Source organism: Arvicanthis niloticus, chromosome 17 (assembly GCF_011762505.2).
Source record: "Arvicanthis niloticus isolate mArvNil1 chromosome 17, mArvNil1.pat.X, whole genome shotgun sequence".
Lineage (NCBI taxonomy): Eukaryota > Metazoa > Chordata > Mammalia > Rodentia > Muridae > Arvicanthis > Arvicanthis niloticus.
This window is the reverse complement of record NC_047674.1, coordinates 30,699,292-30,716,490: the sequence shown is the minus strand read 5'-3', so window position 1 is coordinate 30,716,490 and position 17,199 is coordinate 30,699,292. Positions and strand designations below refer to the sequence as shown.

Genomic DNA, 17,199 nt, shown 5'->3' with positions numbered 1-17,199 from the left:
CACATGCTCAAAAACCACCCAGTGCTGAGGAGACCCTCCTCCTGACTGCCTGGGAAGGACAGTCTCCTCCTGGCTGTCTAAGGATCAAGATGTAGAACTCTCAGCTCCTTCTCCAGGACCATGTCTGCCTGCACACTGCATGTTTCCTGTCACGATGAGTGTAAACTGAACTTCTTAAAACTGTAAGCTAGCCCCAGAGAATTGTTAGCTTCTTGGTCATGGTGTCCCTTCCCAGCAATGAAACCCTAAGATTCCAGCCTTCTATTCATCCTCCAGCAGAGTGATGAGCCAGGTGCTGTCATAAACCCAGACAAGGACTCAGTGGGACCTTTGCCCTCAGCATTTGCTTGCTCTTCAGGGAAAGGAAGTCTTGAACTTTCTATAGCTAGTTGGGTTCTCTCTATGTCTTTTGAGCAAACAAAGACTTCCTTAGCTGATTAAATCAATTTTTCTACAACCTCAGACTAGTGGAGACAATTGCTGTATTCAGTACATTTCCCAGTGTGACCAAATAGCTGGAGGGTTAGGTGAGAACCACATTGGGCAAGGTCTGGCTAGACCAGAGACCAGCCACTCACCAAATGGCTGAGGGTGGCTGATGGATGTGGTGATGCAGGAGGGAAGGATTCATGGAGGAGGGGAGTTTTTCATTCTTAGAGGCCAAGTCCCAATGGCAAAGCAAACTCTCTCTCATGTGGAACTAGCCTTGTGGAATTAGGGTCCCTGACCCCCAGGGGCTCTATGTTCTCTCCACCATTTCCCAGGGATTTCTAGTCATTGGGGAATCTTCAAATGAGCAGAATAATCTAGAAACAAGCAACTGAGGCCTCGTCTTAAATGAGGAGAGGAAGTCTTGGGCAAATGTAATCCAAATAGCAGAGAAGGGGCGGGAAAGATGGCTCAGTCGTTAAGAGCACTGACTTCTCCTCCAGAGGTCCTGAGTTCAATTCCCAGTAACCATGTGGTGGCTCACAACCATCTGTAATGGGATCCGATGCCCTCTTCTGGTGTGTCTGAAGATAGCGGCACTGTAATCACATACATAAAATAAGTAAATAAACCTTAAATAAAAAAATAGCAGAGAAGATGCACACTAAATCAGGCTGAGGTGTCATCAGCCACTGGCTCCCACAGTGGTCTCCTATGAGCTAGCAACAGTGACCACTAAAGGCAAGGTACAATTTAACTCTATAAATCCACCTGGCTTTCTTAAGTCTCAGTCACAAACTTGTCCTGGCAGCAACCACCTGAGGATAACACCCATGGGATGCTGCAACAGATGGTATCTAATTTGTATAAAACTGGCCATACCCTCTATCACATCCTTGGGTAGATCACAGATGGGGGGGGCCATAAACCTGAAGCAGAGAGATTCCTAAAGGGTTTGGGAGCAGAGGACACACAAGACTAAATGTGGAAATGAGTTTGCCTTTGGTCAATTTTCTGGCCTGATGATTGGAAGAGAGAAGTTACTGTGACTACATTTTCGAGAGAGGGCACATTGGAGAGCCACGTCTGATCTGTGCAGATGACGATAGCAAGTAATTGTTCCTTGGGTGGTGTGTTTCCTTCCCTCATGTCCAACGTAGAAGGTTCCAGATTCCCTTCACTTGAAAAGGTTGGAAGTACAGAAGGCAGAGGTCCCAGTAAGTCATGTTGTGATACCCGGCTCACCACCCTGCTCACTGGAGGGGATTCAAACCGCTAATCCTTATTTACCCAGAAGCCTGCATTTAGCCAAGTACTTTTCCTCTCTTCCCCCAAGCTTTTGGCCAGCCCTAAGTATGTATACACACACACACACACACACACACACACACACACACACACACACACAGAGTTTGTTCCTCATAGTAACAAAGCACTGTTCAACAGAAAGGCTGGGGAGAAGTGGGTGGGGCTGCTGGCACAGTCACCTCAGGCAGAATGGACCTGAGTCATTGAAACCACTCCCATTCCTGTGGAGCTGTGCTCTTTCTGCCTCCCTGCAGGGCCTGGCCCATGGCCAGAAGTGATGTGAACACTTGGAACTACTTGCAGGAGGAATAAGTGCCCAAGCTCCAGCCAAGCACACTAGTTTTCACTTTCCCTACCTCAGAAGCCACCCCACCACCATTCCACCTCCCACCCCACCACCTCACACCCTCATCCCACCTGACCCCTCACCCCCACCTCATCCCCCACCATCCTACCTCTCTACCCTACTACCCCATTACCACCACACCACCACACCACCACCTCACCCCCTTACCCTCCTCCCGCCCCTGCATAGAAGCCCCACTTTGCCTCTCTCTTCAGCTTACCATCGTCCCCAAACACCAGCAAACCATTCCAGAATTGTTCCTTTGTTGGAAATCCATCGCCAAGAGGCGACACACGAGTCTGTATAACTTCTCTGAGGAACTCATATTACTTTTTATTCTTTGTTTTTATCATCTGGGAAGCCAGGGTGTTTCAGGAAACAAATCCTTTCTGTTTTAATACTCTCTTTTACTACATACTGGGGAGTGGAAACTTGGACTTCCCTCGCAGACCAGTGGGGTAGTCTCCTTTGCCATAAGGACGAATTTTCTATGCTACAACCCCAAGTTCCTGAGAACCAGGGAAATGGCCCTGTTTTAAGGCCAATTTGGGCTAATCCCCAGGGAACCATCAGAGCCACCTGAGGAGGAAATATCCTTCCTCTGGTGACCAGCCTCTTGAAAGCTGACCTGCTGTGACTAGGTTCTGTCACAGATGCTGAGCAGATGAGTTTGGGGTGTGAGTATCAGGACAAGAGTCCCAGGACTGTGTGAGTGAGGATAGACTTGGCCACAGGTAACCACAGGCATTCATGGGCAAATAGAGGTCTGTGGCTTCTGCCTCTTAGAAACACCAGGGGTCCTCACAGAAGGTCAGGGGAAGCCATCAACATCAGAAGAAAATGGCCAATTGCTTGACTCACAGTCAACAAAGGGCCAGAGATTGGTATTTATTTTCTTCCCAGTCTGTTAAGCAGAACTTTAATCCCCTCCATGAAGGAAGAATGTGTCTGGTTTGTATAAACTATGAGAGCAAAACCATTGACTCAGATACCATCAATCAAGAACAAAATGATTTGGCCACAAAGCTGTGGCTACCACGATGTGTGCCTGCTCCTGGAAATTCTGATTTCCAGACAGGGAAAGGCTCCTAGGGATGGGAGCCATAAACGGCCTGCAGAATTTCTCATGCTGTGTCCTGTGGCTAGGATGTGGCCAAGGATAAGGATAAGGTACCAGCTGTCCCAGGACCCATTTCATGGATCCACACAGCAAGACACAGATAAAGGGATGAAACTGAACACTGTCACCAAATGGGGATGTTTGGCTGTAGGTGACAATTCTCTCTGGGCCATTTCTTTGTACCCAGCTTCTCATTTCCAGAATTTCTCCTTAAGTTCCCAAAAACAGAATAACTTCTTCCTTTGGGATCGAATTGCTCTTAGCTCAAAACAACCGTATTTTGCAAGTCTGTATAATGTTTGGGCCAGTGCTGGATAGATCCAGGGGTGCAGCTGGATAGCACTTGGTTGGGTCCTTAACAGTTGGGTAGCAGGAGTTTTGAAAAGCCAAAGCCTATAACCCAGAGCCTCAAAGCCGGACCAAAGCAAGCCCAGACTGCAGTGTCCAGTGGGTCCAATAAGCTTGTGAACAGCGCCCTCTGCTGGTGACATTCATTAAGGCGGAGGACTTGTCTTTGTGCTTCTTGATTATTAAATTGAATAATTCTTTGTTCTCATCCACTGTCGAAAGATAAAATTATTTTTTTTAATATCTCAAGTCTGTTTTATCCACGGTACTAGAATCAGGTGGCTCCAAAACCAAACAGGATCTCAGAGCTGTAGCCTGTAATGACGGCAGCACTGATGGCTGGGGATTAGGTACAACGACTCAGTTGGCTGAAGCTTGGCACTGTGTCAGATGTGAGTCAGATGTGAGTCTGCTGTGACCAGCTGAGGCTTGGCTGTATGTTAAAGGCGTTTTGCTAAATGGAGCTTTCTGGGACTCCTACGAAAGTTCTATACCCCAAAACTCCTTCATGAAGGAAGGTATCCTTGGGCTTAAGTAAAATTAAAAAATATATTTATTGACAAAATTTAGAAGGGTTAGACAGGTGATAACAACTCACACTGGGGATGGAAATGGTGTCAAAACCCAAGAAATGACACAGCTGCTCCTGCTGCAGTGGTGGCCGTGACTGCTTCTGCTTCTTCTCCTCCTCCTTCTCCTCCTCCTCCTCTTCTCTTTCCTTCTTATTTTTCCTTTTCCTCTCTTCCTCTTCTTCCTCTTCTCCCTCCTCCTTTTCTTCCTGTTACTTTTTTCCTCCTTTTCTCTTCTCTTACCTTCTTTTTCCTTTCCTCCTCTTCTTCCTCCTTTTCCTCCTCTTCTTCCTCATCTTCCTCCTCCTCTCCCTCCTCCTCCTCTCTTCTTTGTGAGCACAGATCCATTAGCCTAGGAATGGTGCCACCCACAGTGGGCTGGCTCCCCTTGCATCAATCTTAATCAAGACAATTTCCCACAGAGGTGACAACAGGTCCGAAAATCCCAACTTAGACTCCCTCAAATGACTCTGGGACGTGTCAAGTTCAGTTAGACCTAACTAGGACAACCAGTTCCAAGGATTAGAAGAGTAGACACTTTTTAAATTCTTTCTCTTCCACCTCCTCTTACGTGTGTGTGTGTGTGTGTGTGTGTGTGTGTGTGTCCATGCACATCTGTGCATATAGAAACCTGAAATTGAGCCAGGTGTCTTCCTCTGTCACTCTTCACTATAGTTTTTGAAGTAGAGCCTCTCACTGAACCCAGAGCTCACCAATTGGAAACCAGCTTGCCCCATGCACGTTCTGTCTCTGTCTCCTGAGTGCTGGGATTGCAGGCAGCCGCCATGTCTACACAGTCATTACATGGGATCTAGGGATCCAAACTCTAGTTCTTATGTTTGTACAGTGAGCACTTTACCCAGCCAGCCAGCTCCACAGTCTGGCCACAGCAGTGTAAAGCTAGATATAACTGTGCATTACAACCAGCAAAAAACATGGGAACTGCAGGCCTATAGGTGCAAGGACTTCCGCCACCACTACAAACAAGGGAAGTGGGGGTAGGAAGGAAAATGGCTCCTCTAAAGGAGATCACAGCTCTGTGTTGGGAATAGTGAGACCCATTCATGACTTTCGATCTACAGGTCTGCAAGATAAGAGGTTCCTCTTTTAAATCACATTTTCTGATAGCAATATATGCCAAATAAATCTAACTATTTTTTAAAACTCCTTAATGGTCCACTTATCTTGGTTTGGTTTGTCAGACAGTGTCCTAATTAGCTTCAGCTGTCTACTTGAAACAACCCAGAGTCATGTGAGAGAGTCTGAACTGAGGGATTGCATATATCAGTTAACTCCAATGCCATATTGTCTTGATTAATGACTGATTCAGCCCACTGTGGGCAGGACTATCCCCTAGGCTGGTGGGCCTAAATGTATGAGAAAGCTAGCTGAGGAAGTCAGAGAGAGAGAGAGAGAGAGAGAGAGAGAGAGAGAGAGAGAGAGAGGACTTGAATTCCTGCCCTGACCTGGAAGTGTAAACTGAAATAAACTCCTCTCCCAAACTGCTGTAGGCCACAGTATTTGTCTTAGTTAGGGTTTTACTACTATGAACAGACACCATGACTAAGTCAAGTATTATAAAGGACAGCATTTAATTGGGGATGGTTTACAGGTTTCAAGGTCTAGTCCATTATCATCAAGGTGGGAGCATGACAGCATCCAGACAGGCATGGTGCAGGAAGAGCTGAGAGTTCTACATCTTTATCTGAAGGCTGCTAGCAGAATACTGACTTTCAGGCAGCTAGGGTGAGGGTCTTAAAGCCCATGCCCACAGTGACACGCCTACTCCACAGAACCACACCTCCCTAGGCCAAGCATATACAAACCATCACAGTATTTATCATAGCAACAGAAAGCAAACTAGAATAGACAGGATGTCCTATGTATCGAAGGCTGACCTGGAGTTTAATCCTCCTACCTCAGCCTTCCATGTCCTGAGGTTACAGGCATGTACCCCCATACATGACCTTTGCAGTCAGCTTTTTAACCAAAATCTATTCAGCCAATTCGCATGACGTGTGACTTTTAAACCCGGCTTAACGTTTCCACCCCGGTGTGAATTTCAGTTGCTTCAAAATGTCTCTGGCCTCAGGCTGTGTGTAACTTCCCAGGGGTTAGTGAAAGTGAATGATAAACTGTATGACATTAGTCTGAGTCACTGATTTCTCAACACTCCAGTGGAGTAATACCCTTGCCTCAATGAGTCATAACGAAATCAGTAACTCCCTCTTCTCACAAATGTAGCAAGAGGTAGAGAGGGCCTGAGGACACACTACAGGGCTTCCAAGTTCAGTCTTACAAACTGCCTCGGAGGCACTGAGAGCTGTCATCGATGTGCACACTTCCAGCCTTGGTTCCGTGGAAGGCGTGGGTGGTCCCTGGGAAACGACATTGCCACAAGCTCTCCCCAGGATTTGATTGTTCAGTGGCCAATGTTCAGTCATGCTGCCTTTTCGTTTCCAGTTCAAAGCCTAATGGTCAGGAATGATGCCCCAGGGCACGTGGAAACAAGTCATCAAGATTTTACAATTATGGAGGTTGGACTGGGAGAGACCTCCAGTCTGTCCTCCCCAGAGACATTCCATATGACCCCCTTGGGACTCAGATCCTGTTGTGACCTCCACTCCTTTATCCCCAACCTAAAATTCCTCTTGGGTCACTAAGTTAATGAAGGCCTTTAGATCCCTAACCGGAAGCCCTTTCATAAATAGTACTGTACATCTGTATTTCCAGCAAGAAGAAGGACCCCATTGTGGTGGACCCCTCCAGCAACATCTACTACCGCTGGCTGACTGCCATCGCTCTCCCGGTCTTCTATAACTGGTGTCTACTGGTGTGCAGGTAGGCACTGGAGCAGGGACAGTGGGGGAGAGGGAAGCAAAGCCTAGGAGTGCTAAGTCTCCCCAGAGAGTTTTTCTCTTCTCAGCCACCATAGAGCTCTGTTGCCTTGGGTCAGTGGTTCTCAACCACTGTGACCTCCAACTGTAAAATTATTTCATTGATACTTTATAACTGTAATTTTGCTACTGTTATGAATCATAATGTAAATATCTGATATGTAGGATATCTGTCATGTGACCCTGCCAGGGTCATGACCCACAGGTTGAGAACCACTGCATTAGGTTCTCCATTGGTAAAAATTGGGCCATTTCACAAAGGACCCTGAAGGTGCTCTGAATCATGGGTGAGAAGGGCCCCCAGAGGATTTGGACACTCTGAAATCTGCATTTTGGTTATATGGGGAAGGAGCACAGGCTTAGTCACTGTTCTGAGGTTAGGTAAGCATTTTGAGTGAACCTACAGTTGAGTACACATTCAATGAAGATGCATCAGGTAAATTCTGGGCTTCTGGTTTCCTAGGCAGGTTGCCATGTTGGACCAGTGGCATGTTCTGCTATTCTTCTGAGGGCGGATGCAGGCTTTGGGGTGCTCGTAGATAAGCATTTTAGAAGGAGCTGTTGCTTTTCTGCAGATCAGAGGTATCAGGGTTTCCCCTGGGTGAGCTGGTGAAGAAGGAAAGAACATAGGAAGTTACGCTGGGCTCTGGGGATGCAGAGGTTGGAGCCACAGGGCTGAGCTATAACTTTCTAGTAAGCATCCCTTCCCCAACTGTGGGAAAACTGCTGCCGTGGGTACTGGGGCAGGATGCTTCCCCCTTGTGGTTGGGGAAGTGGTAGGGGCTTTATTAAGCAAGCCTGCAGAGTGTGTCACTAGAGGAAACCATGCAAGCCTTTGGAGCAACTCTTAAAACATGTTGCTAGGTAAGGGTGCAGTGAGGTGACCCCCTCCCTGAGCAGATCTGCACGGTGCAGGCTGCTGAGGGGACAAGGAGATCCCGCTACTCCTCTCTGAAGGTAAGGAAGGGGTTTGAAGGCCCTTCCTAGCAGGACAGGGATACAGGGTTCACTGTCCCTCCAAGAGGAGGTATAGGGTTAGAGATGTCCTCAAGTAAGCCTGTGAGGAAGTCACACAGAGGCAGGTCTCTGTACTTGTGCAAGAAAGCTGGACTGGGTCAGAGGATCTCCTGAGCCAACCAGAATACAGCCCTTTGAGAGTGACTGCACCTTCTGGTTTACCATGATGTAGGAGAGCATCTTCTTTTTTTGAGTAGACACTGGACCTTGGAGTGTTCCTGGGAAAGTCTGTAAGACAAACACGGCTGCCCTAGGAGGCTGCACTGTGGCCTTTAGGATGTCACTACTTAACTGGGATGCAGAGAACACTTGTGTCCCTGCAGTTGGTCAGATTTCTGCTGATATGACAAAAACTAAATACTATAAAAGAAAAAAAAAAAACTTATTCTGGCTCAGAATTTCAGAAAGGTCAGACAATGGCTACTTAATGTCACTGGGCCACTGACAAGACAAGACACCAGGGTAGGGAAGAAGGAAATACAGAGGAAGGGAACAGGCAGGGACCTAATATTCCTTTTAAAGGCAACGCCCCTTGACATATCAACTAAAGGTTCTACCAGCTCCCAGGCATGCTACAGACTGGTGACCAAGCATTTAGCCCATGAGCCTTTGGGGAGGGGGACATTTTCCATCCAAAGCACAACACTACACAAGTGGATGTGGAAGCTTGGGGATTAAGTCTCCCCCTATCTGAGGGTCTGTGAGGCTGGTGAATGGGGAGAACATGGGAGGCTGGGCAGCCTGCTGTTCTTTGAGGGTGAAGAAGGAAGCTTGGGGTGCTGTCTGTGTGAGAATCAGCAAACATGAAGTAAAAGGTGGGAAAAATATTCTCAAATATTTTGGAATATGACTCTAAAAAGAACAGGTTCTTGATCCCTTTACCTAATGTCAATCCCAGTTTTTTGTTTGTTTGATTGAATGATTGATTGATTGATTGATATTTGTTGGTTGGTTGGTTGGTTGGTTGGTTGGTTGGTTGGTTGGCTGGGTAGGTGGGTGGAAAGCTGGTTGGGTAGTTAGTTGTCTTAGTCATTGTTTGGGTGGTAGTTTGGATGTTTGGTTGTTTGGGTAGGTGGCTGGTTGACTGGCTGGTTGGGTGGGTGAGTTGGTGGGTGGGTGGCTAGCTGGTTGGGTAGATGGTTGTTTCGGTGGTTCTTTGGTTAAGTAGCTGGTTGAGTAGTTAGTTGGTTGAATGGTTGTTTGAGTGATTGTTAGGGTGGTTGGTTGGTTGGGTGGGTGGGTAGGTAGGTGGCTAGTTGGTTGGGTAGTTGGTTGTTTCAGTGCTTGTTTGTGTGGTTGTTTGGTTGGTTGAGTGAGTGAATGGGTGGGTAGGTAGAATATTTACTTTGCACTGTATCATTAAAATTCGCATTATACATCTAAGTCCTCAGCTCTTCTTCCTATGAGCCCAGTGACTGTGGGACAACATAACTTCTCTGAGCCTAGAGTGATTCCACTGCATTGTCATAGGACAGACTTTTCCTGGGGACACACAACACACACACACACACACACACACACACACACACACACACACACACTTCTATTAGCTCCAGAAATGGAGCCCATGACTCCAACTTGGTAAGCCAATTAGTTTTATTGGAATTATTTACAGGAATCTGGGTGAGGGGTTACTTACAGGAGGAGAAATGACTCAAAAACAGCTATATCACCAAAGCCCACCTCTGCTTGGGTGATGGCTAGTGAAAGCTGGAAACCTGATGCACATTATGCAGCCTGTAGGCAGCTTAGCAGGTTGGAGTTCTTTATCACAGTCGTTTTTTCAGAGGCTTGGTTGGTCAGAGCCTCTTTCTGGTAGCTCATCCAGTCTTTGTTTCTTCTAAGAAGCTCAGCTAGTCTCCTCTCTGCTTCTTCCAGGCTGCTTGACTTGTCTGAGATGTTTCCTTGTAGCTTGCCTTCCCTGATGATGACTCTCTGCAGGTTTTATTGCTTACTTTATGAGGAGGGAGGGTTTTAGTGAATATGCTCAGTTTCAGGGACTTCCTGAATCTACTTTGAATTGTTTACTTCCTGTCTTAATGAGCATCCATGTAGTATTTCACCTCCTTTTAGAATATCTGTTGCTTCACCTCTCTATAAAAAATCCTATCTTAAGAGAGTCTCTTCCAAAATAGAAGGTTTTAGTCTCAGAGGAAAGTGCTAAGTGACATGTGTAACCCTGCAGGAATAACGGTTATTGGTCACAATGAGCCTATTCACAGCACAGGGCAGGAAATGGTCTGTGCTCTGACACTAGGCCATCCTGTCACATCTCGCTCTTGGCTTCTTCAGGGCCTGTTTTGATGAGCTACAGTCAGAGCACCTGATGCTGTGGCTGGTCTTGGACTACTCTGCAGATGTCCTTTATGTTGTGGACATGCTGGTTCGGGCACGGACAGGTGAGTGTGCCCCAAGGACTTGACTAGACCAGGTCACAGGCCCTCAGTGGGGGAGGGGACCATAGAGTACTCAGGAAGGTCCATGGTAGTGGACTGGATATTACCTATCTTTGATAGAGGTGCCTGAGGGATCTGGAGACCCATAAACACAGAGTGGGTGCCAGGATCTTGATACTGAACCCTTCAACAAGGATCAGGGGTTAACAACCAGACATGAGTTCAGGGCCTCTGAGAGAGCAGCAAGTGCTCTTACTTGTTGAGTCATCTCTCCAGCTCCTCAAAGAAGTGAAATTCAAAACAGGGTCAGAACTTGTATGGGTCACATATGATGACAGCCTTAATCTTCTTTTTTAGCAAAGGTCTTCGGCTAGCAGCCATGACATCTTGAACTTGCAAAAGTGCCTCTTGACGTTAGCTCTGGGGGACAAGCCCAACACTGTTTCACTGAACACTATTACTGGTGATACCAGCTTGGTGGGCTTTGATCTTAGGTTTTTTTTTTTTTTTTTTGGTTTTTCGAGACAGGGTTTGATCTTAGTTTTTGAAGTTAGATGATTCATATTTTCAAGGACACACAAAAAGCAGAGAGAGAATAACATTAAGAAAGCTCGTGTTCCCTCACCCGACCTCAATATGACACACACTCTCTAATACGTTTGTCTTTTAAAATTTAATCTTCATTCATTCTATTTTCAAAGTTACCCAATTAATTTACAATTTTTAAACCTGAATAGAGAACTGGAGTGGGCTCAGTTATATACAACCAGCTTATGCAAGGCTCTGGGTTCGATTCCCAGCAGAGAAAAAAAATAAACAGAAGAAATTAAAACATTATAGAAAAAACCAGGGTGTCAACATTAATATTAGTTATGTCTAATATTGTTTCTCTCATAGACAAACCGCTGTCTATTGTATAACCATGGTGGGAGGTATCTTTCTGTAGGCAGTTTAAGCCTCATTGGTGCCCAAGTGACTGTCCCCTTCTCCCTCCTTAGGTTTCCTTGAGCAAGGCTTAATGGTCAGGGACACTAAGAGGCTGTGGAAACATTACAGAAAGACCATGCACTTCAAGCTGGACATCCTGTCTCTCATCCCCACAGACCTGGCTTATTTAAAGTTGGGAGTGAACTACCCGGAACTGAGGTTCAACCGCCTCCTGAAGTTCTCTCGGCTCTTTGAATTCTTTGACCGCACAGAGACAAGGACCAACTACCCAAACATGTTCAGGATAGGGAACCTGGTTCTGTACACACTCATCATCATCCACTGGAACGCCTGCATCTACTTTGCCATTTCCAAGTTCATTGGTTTTGGGACAGACTCCTGGGTCTATCCAGATATCTCCAAGCCGGAGTATGGACGTCTCTCCAGGAAGTACATTTACAGTCTCTACTGGTCCACCCTGACCCTGACCACGATTGGTGAGACCCCACCCCCCGTGAAGGATGAGGAGTATCTCTTTGTGGTCATAGACTTCCTGGTGGGTGTCCTGATCTTCGCCACTATCGTAGGAAATGTGGGCTCCATGATTTCCAACATGAACGCTTCGCGGGTAGAATTCCAGGCTAAGATCGATTCTATCAAACAGTACATGCAGTTCCGGAAAGTAACCAAGGACTTGGAGACTCGGGTTATCCGGTGGTTTGACTATCTGTGGGCTAACAGGAAGACGGTGGATGAAAAGGAAGTGCTCAAAAACCTCCCAGACAAGCTGAAGGCTGAGATCGCCATCAACGTGCACCTGGACACGCTGAAGAAAGTCCGAATCTTCCAGGACTGCGAGGCAGGGCTGTTGGTGGAGTTGGTGCTGAAGCTTCGTCCCGCTGTGTTCAGCCCTGGGGACTACATATGCAAAAAGGGGGACATTGGAAGGGAGATGTACATCATTAAGGAGGGCAAGCTGGCTGTGGTGGCTGACGATGGGGTTACCCAGTTTGTGGTCCTCAGTGATGGCAGTTACTTTGGAGAAATTAGTATCCTGAACATTAAGGGGAGCAAGTCAGGGAACCGCAGGACGGCCAACATCAGGAGCATTGGCTACTCAGACCTGTTCTGCCTTTCCAAGGATGATCTGATGGAGGCCCTCACCGAGTACCCAGACGCTAAGAGGGCTCTGGAGGAAAAAGGCCGACAGATTCTGATGAAGGACAACCTAATTGATGATGACCTGGTCACGGCCAGGGCAGATACCAGGGACATTGAAGAGAAGGTGGAGTACCTGGAGTCCGCCCTGGACATCCTGCAGACGAAGTTTGCCCGACTCCTGGCTGAGTACAGTGCCTCCCAGATGAAGCTGAAACAGCGGCTCAGCCAGCTGGAGAGCCAGATGAACAGGAGGGGTCACGGCTTCTCACCTGACGGGGAGAATTCTGAGGATGCTTCAAAGGCTGACTGAAAATTCAGGTGGCTCTGCCTCCTGCTCCCCAGAGCCAGCTGTCAGTCAGACACTATACAGCCTCGTGGTAAAAGGTTTGATTGTGGTTTCACCTCAGTGCTACTCATCCTTTGGGAGTGGTATGACAGCACGGAGAGCCTTGTTTTCCTCATCTATGAAATGGGACTCATGGCTGTTGGCCCCATAAAGTTCCAAACTATCATGAGGCCTGCATGATATGTAGCAAGGATTGCGGCTTTGGAAAGGGTGAAGAGTTTCCAATCGAGTATATGAACGTATGTGAGCGTGATTCTAATGTTTTTTAGTTATGTTTGTATATGTTTGATTGCCTGTGGAAGTCAGGAGAGGGTGTTGGATTCCCCTGGGCTGGAGTTACATGCTGTTGTGAGCTATCCAGCATGGGTGCTGGGATCCTGTCTTCATTAGGGTTACTATTGCTGTGATGAAACACCATAACCTAAGCAAGTTAGGGAGGAAAGGGTTTATTCAGCTTACACTCCACATCATAGTCCATCACTGAAGGAAGTCAGGACAGGAACTCAAACAGGGCAGGAACCTGGAGGCAGGAGCTGATGCAGAGGCCACCACGGGGAGCTGCTTACTGGCTTGTTCTTCTTATCTTGCTAAGCCTGCTTTCTTATAAAATCCAGAATTCTATAATGGGCTAGGCCCTCCTATATCCATCACTAATTAAGGAAGTGCTCCACAGGCTTGCCTACGGCTGGATCTTCAAAAGGCATTTTCTCAGTCATCCTCTCAGATGACTCTAACTTGTGTCAAGTTGACATAAAAACCGACCAATGCAGATCCAAACGTGCAGTCCTTCCCGTATTCATTGAGGTGAAGGTCCTGCTCTGTTACTCAATCCAGCCTTCAGCTCCTGTGCCCAAGTATTGTTCCCTTGCCAGCCTTCCAAGTAGCAGGGACCACAGGCATACTCCACTGTTTTCAGCCCAGTTAAGTTTTTACAAAATCTGTGGTATATTTAAGCTCCTTAGCCTAGCTGTTTTAGAAATGGACGTTTATGTGGTTGAAGAGATGGATCAGCGGTTAAGAGCACTGCTGCTCTTCCAGAGGTCACGAGTTCAATTCCCAGCAACCACACAGTGGCTCACAACCATCTATAGGTAGATCTGATGCCCTCTTCAGGAAGGTAGATGCATGTGCAGCAGAGCACTCATACATTAAATATATAAAATTTTTAAAAATGGACATTTATTTAATCTTCCTTACTCTCGCTTCATCCCCATCTGATTGTGAAAACACGAAAGGGACATAAGTTGGTGTTAAAACACTTCCCTAGTGTGTGCAATGGCTCTGGGTTCAACCCAAACAACAAACAAAACCAAGAACACAGCAAGAAGCCAAAAATACAAACTTTTAACTTAAGTTCAACTTTATACAAGGCAGATTGGGCTACGTTTCTGAGCCTGGCATCTCCCCATACGTGTACTTACCGGACCCCTGGAAATGTTGACTTTGTAATATCACAGCATTGTAAAATGGAGATCCCTTCAAGTCAGAGAAACAAATCTAGACTCCCCCATCTAGCCACTGCGACATCTGGCCACTTGATGCAACAGCATGTCTCATCTCTTCTGACTTCTCAGTGGCTTCAAAAACCACCTCCCTCCTTATCCTAGACGTCAGGCCTTTGAGTAAGAACTTCTCCTGGCCACCAATGATATGGAAGTTGGGGGATTCCTAGAAATTAGCAAGCATTGAGTTTGGGTAGTATCAGCATTGCATGGTAAGATTCCCCAAGGAGTCTAAAGTGGATACCAGCCCCGACTGTCACTATAAGGGTAGCCTAGTTCTGCTGAAGTCACCTGCCACCACCCATTCTAACTCTAAGTGGAGAACCATGTTTCAGTAGAGACTCTCAGGTAGAAGGTTGGGGTAGTGGCTTGAGTTTTAAGAGCAGACAACCAAGGCTGGAGAGATGATCAGCGGTTAAGAGCACCTGCTGTTCTTCCAGAGGACCTAGAGTTGATTCTCAGCACCCAAATGGTGGCTAACCACCATCTATAACTCCAGTTCCTGGGTATCCAACACCCTCATCCAGCTTCCATAGGCACTAGGTACACACATCAAACGCAAGCATCACATCCATACATATAAAATACACTTTTTCAAAGATGAAAACTGAAACTTAAAAGCTGAGAGTCATGGCCAATGTCCTTGTAACCTTTACCCTGAAAAAGCTTCAAGCCCCCATGGAACTGTGTCCTCGGTCTCTTAAGCTAACTGAAAGCCTGAATATTGCAAGAACTATTTTTTATTGGGTATTTTATTTACATTTCAAATGTTATTTCCTTACTCCATTCCCCCCCCCAGGAACCCCCTACCCCATGCTTCTATGAGGATGTGCCCCACCCCACCCACTCCCACCTCCCCACCCTCGAATTCCCCCACACTCAGCATCCAGCCTTCATGGGACCAAGGATCTCCTCTCCCACCTATGCCTGACAAGGCCATTCTCCCCTACATATACAGCTGGAGCCATGGGTCTCTCCCTGTGTGCTGGTGGTTTAGACCGTGGGGGCTCTGGTTGGTTGGTATTGTTGCTCTCCTCATGGGGCTACAAACCCTTTCAGCTCCATTCATGTTTTTGCACTTGGGTTCTGTGACTGTGAACCAGGACTTGGGTGTTCCATCCTTCACTTAAATGCAGGTTGGAAGTTCTTCTTCCTTTCTATCTTTACCCCTTCTTTCTTCTTTCTCTTTCCTTCTTCCTGCTTCCTCCTCTGTCTCCTCCTTTCTTTCTAACAAAATTCTCTTTCTAACAAAATTTTCTTTCAAACAAAATTCTCGCAACCCTTTCTTGGACAATGTTGAAGTCTCAGTGGGTAGAAGTCATAATCTATAATTGAATCCTAATGCACTTCATACCAAAAAAATATGCTCTATGTTCAATTATGCATTTGAGTTTCTTCACATGACCATTTCTTGTGGGGGCATCTGATGTTTAACGCTTTTAAATGGTTAGACGGTCTATTAAAGATCATAGATTCAATTTCATATCATCAGCAGAATGTAACCAGCAAACGCTATGTATTTTATAACATTGAATATTATAACAACAAATACGTTTTAACAGTCCCGGCTATCAATTATGCCTGCATCTATACTTATATAGGAAAGATAAAGACCTGGATTAAAATGTGCTAATGGCTCCTGCTTCGGCTCTTGCCATAAGGGAAGATTCAGCCCCAGGGTGCATTCCTAGGGGGATGGCTTCCTAGAAAGATCAGGTGAAGATAAACTAGAGATGTATACTTCCTGGGAAGCCACATACACAGCCAGAAGCAGAAAAGACAATGCTCTGGGTACACAGAGGCATGAACAAATGCTTACTGTGGCCTTGATCGTAAAAGCAACAAAAAAAGAGCTATCAGAATGCAAGGACAAAGGACAAATATGACCTACTACATGTTCTACCAGAGAGCAAAGAACACAGTAAGCACCCATCTTGGTATATAAATATCTTTCTCTAATAAAAGGAACCAGGATGATTCTGGGGCTGGAGCAGAGAAAAATAAACCATACACCTAGACCATCTTGTGAAGCTAGAATGTGCTGGAAAACCACAAATGGGTATGACAAAGGGATACCAAATCTCTTCCAAAATGGTTTGGCCAGTGGCCAAAATGAAAGCCATCTAGCAATTTTTTAAAAAATCAAATAGCATTGGATTCGAATAAACTACAACTTAAAGGTCATTGAGTCTGCACTCATGCTACAAGCAAGTGTCTGGAAAATAAGTACGCTCATGAAAGAGAAAGGACAGACATGGTTCCGAGAGAATTCCAGGAGATATCTGTGAGTTATTTGATATAGATAGAGCCACACTCATGTATCTTAGAGCCAGAACTGGAGCCAAGTTTCTGTTTTTATTGTATTAAATGCATCGGTCTTTGATTTTCTCCACAGCTAGTATCTGTGTCCTATCGGCACCTTTTCATTGGAGACTTATTTACCCACACATAGCTTTGTTTACTTCTGACAGTTTCATCTCATAGCAAAACACTTGGCCTACGTATTTGTTCTCGATCTATTTGGAGAGACTACTTTTAGGTGAAAGTGGTTGAGAGAATGAGACCACGGGATTCAGAGAATGTTTAGTTGCCGTGTGACCTCTGTATAGTGACGCAGGCGGGTCCTACACCCAGAGCTTGACAGATATTTACCTGTAGACGTGTTCTTACTACCCAGATCATGGTGGCTCAACTCCAGCACTGCAGATGGCCCCCCGTGTCCTTTTGCAGACACTAGCAGACTCTAAAGTTAACTGTATTTTTATTTCAATCTCTAGAGACTAGTTTTGCCCATTTTAAATCCATATTAATGAAGTCAATTTTTTTCTTTTCT

At 46.1% G+C, this 17,199-nt stretch overlaps 1 protein-coding gene across 2 annotated transcripts in view; it reads left to right on the top strand.

The window, feature by feature from the left end:
• Cnga3 (cyclic nucleotide gated channel subunit alpha 3) overlaps nucleotides 1-15,925 on the top strand; it is a 42,420-nt gene extending 26,495 nt beyond the window's left edge. For both annotated transcript variants that reach the window (XM_076915053.1, XM_034521696.2), the window contains 3 exons: nucleotides 6,854-6,961; nucleotides 10,327-10,433; nucleotides 11,429-15,925. In XM_076915053.1, coding sequence (XP_076771168.1) covers nucleotides 6,854-6,961; nucleotides 10,327-10,433; nucleotides 11,429-12,828 — 1,615 coding nt within the window. In that variant the 3' untranslated portion in view covers nucleotides 12,829-15,925. The remainder of the gene's footprint in view (nucleotides 1-6,853; nucleotides 6,962-10,326; nucleotides 10,434-11,428) is intronic.
• Nucleotides 15,926-17,199: the final 1,274 nt, after the last annotated feature.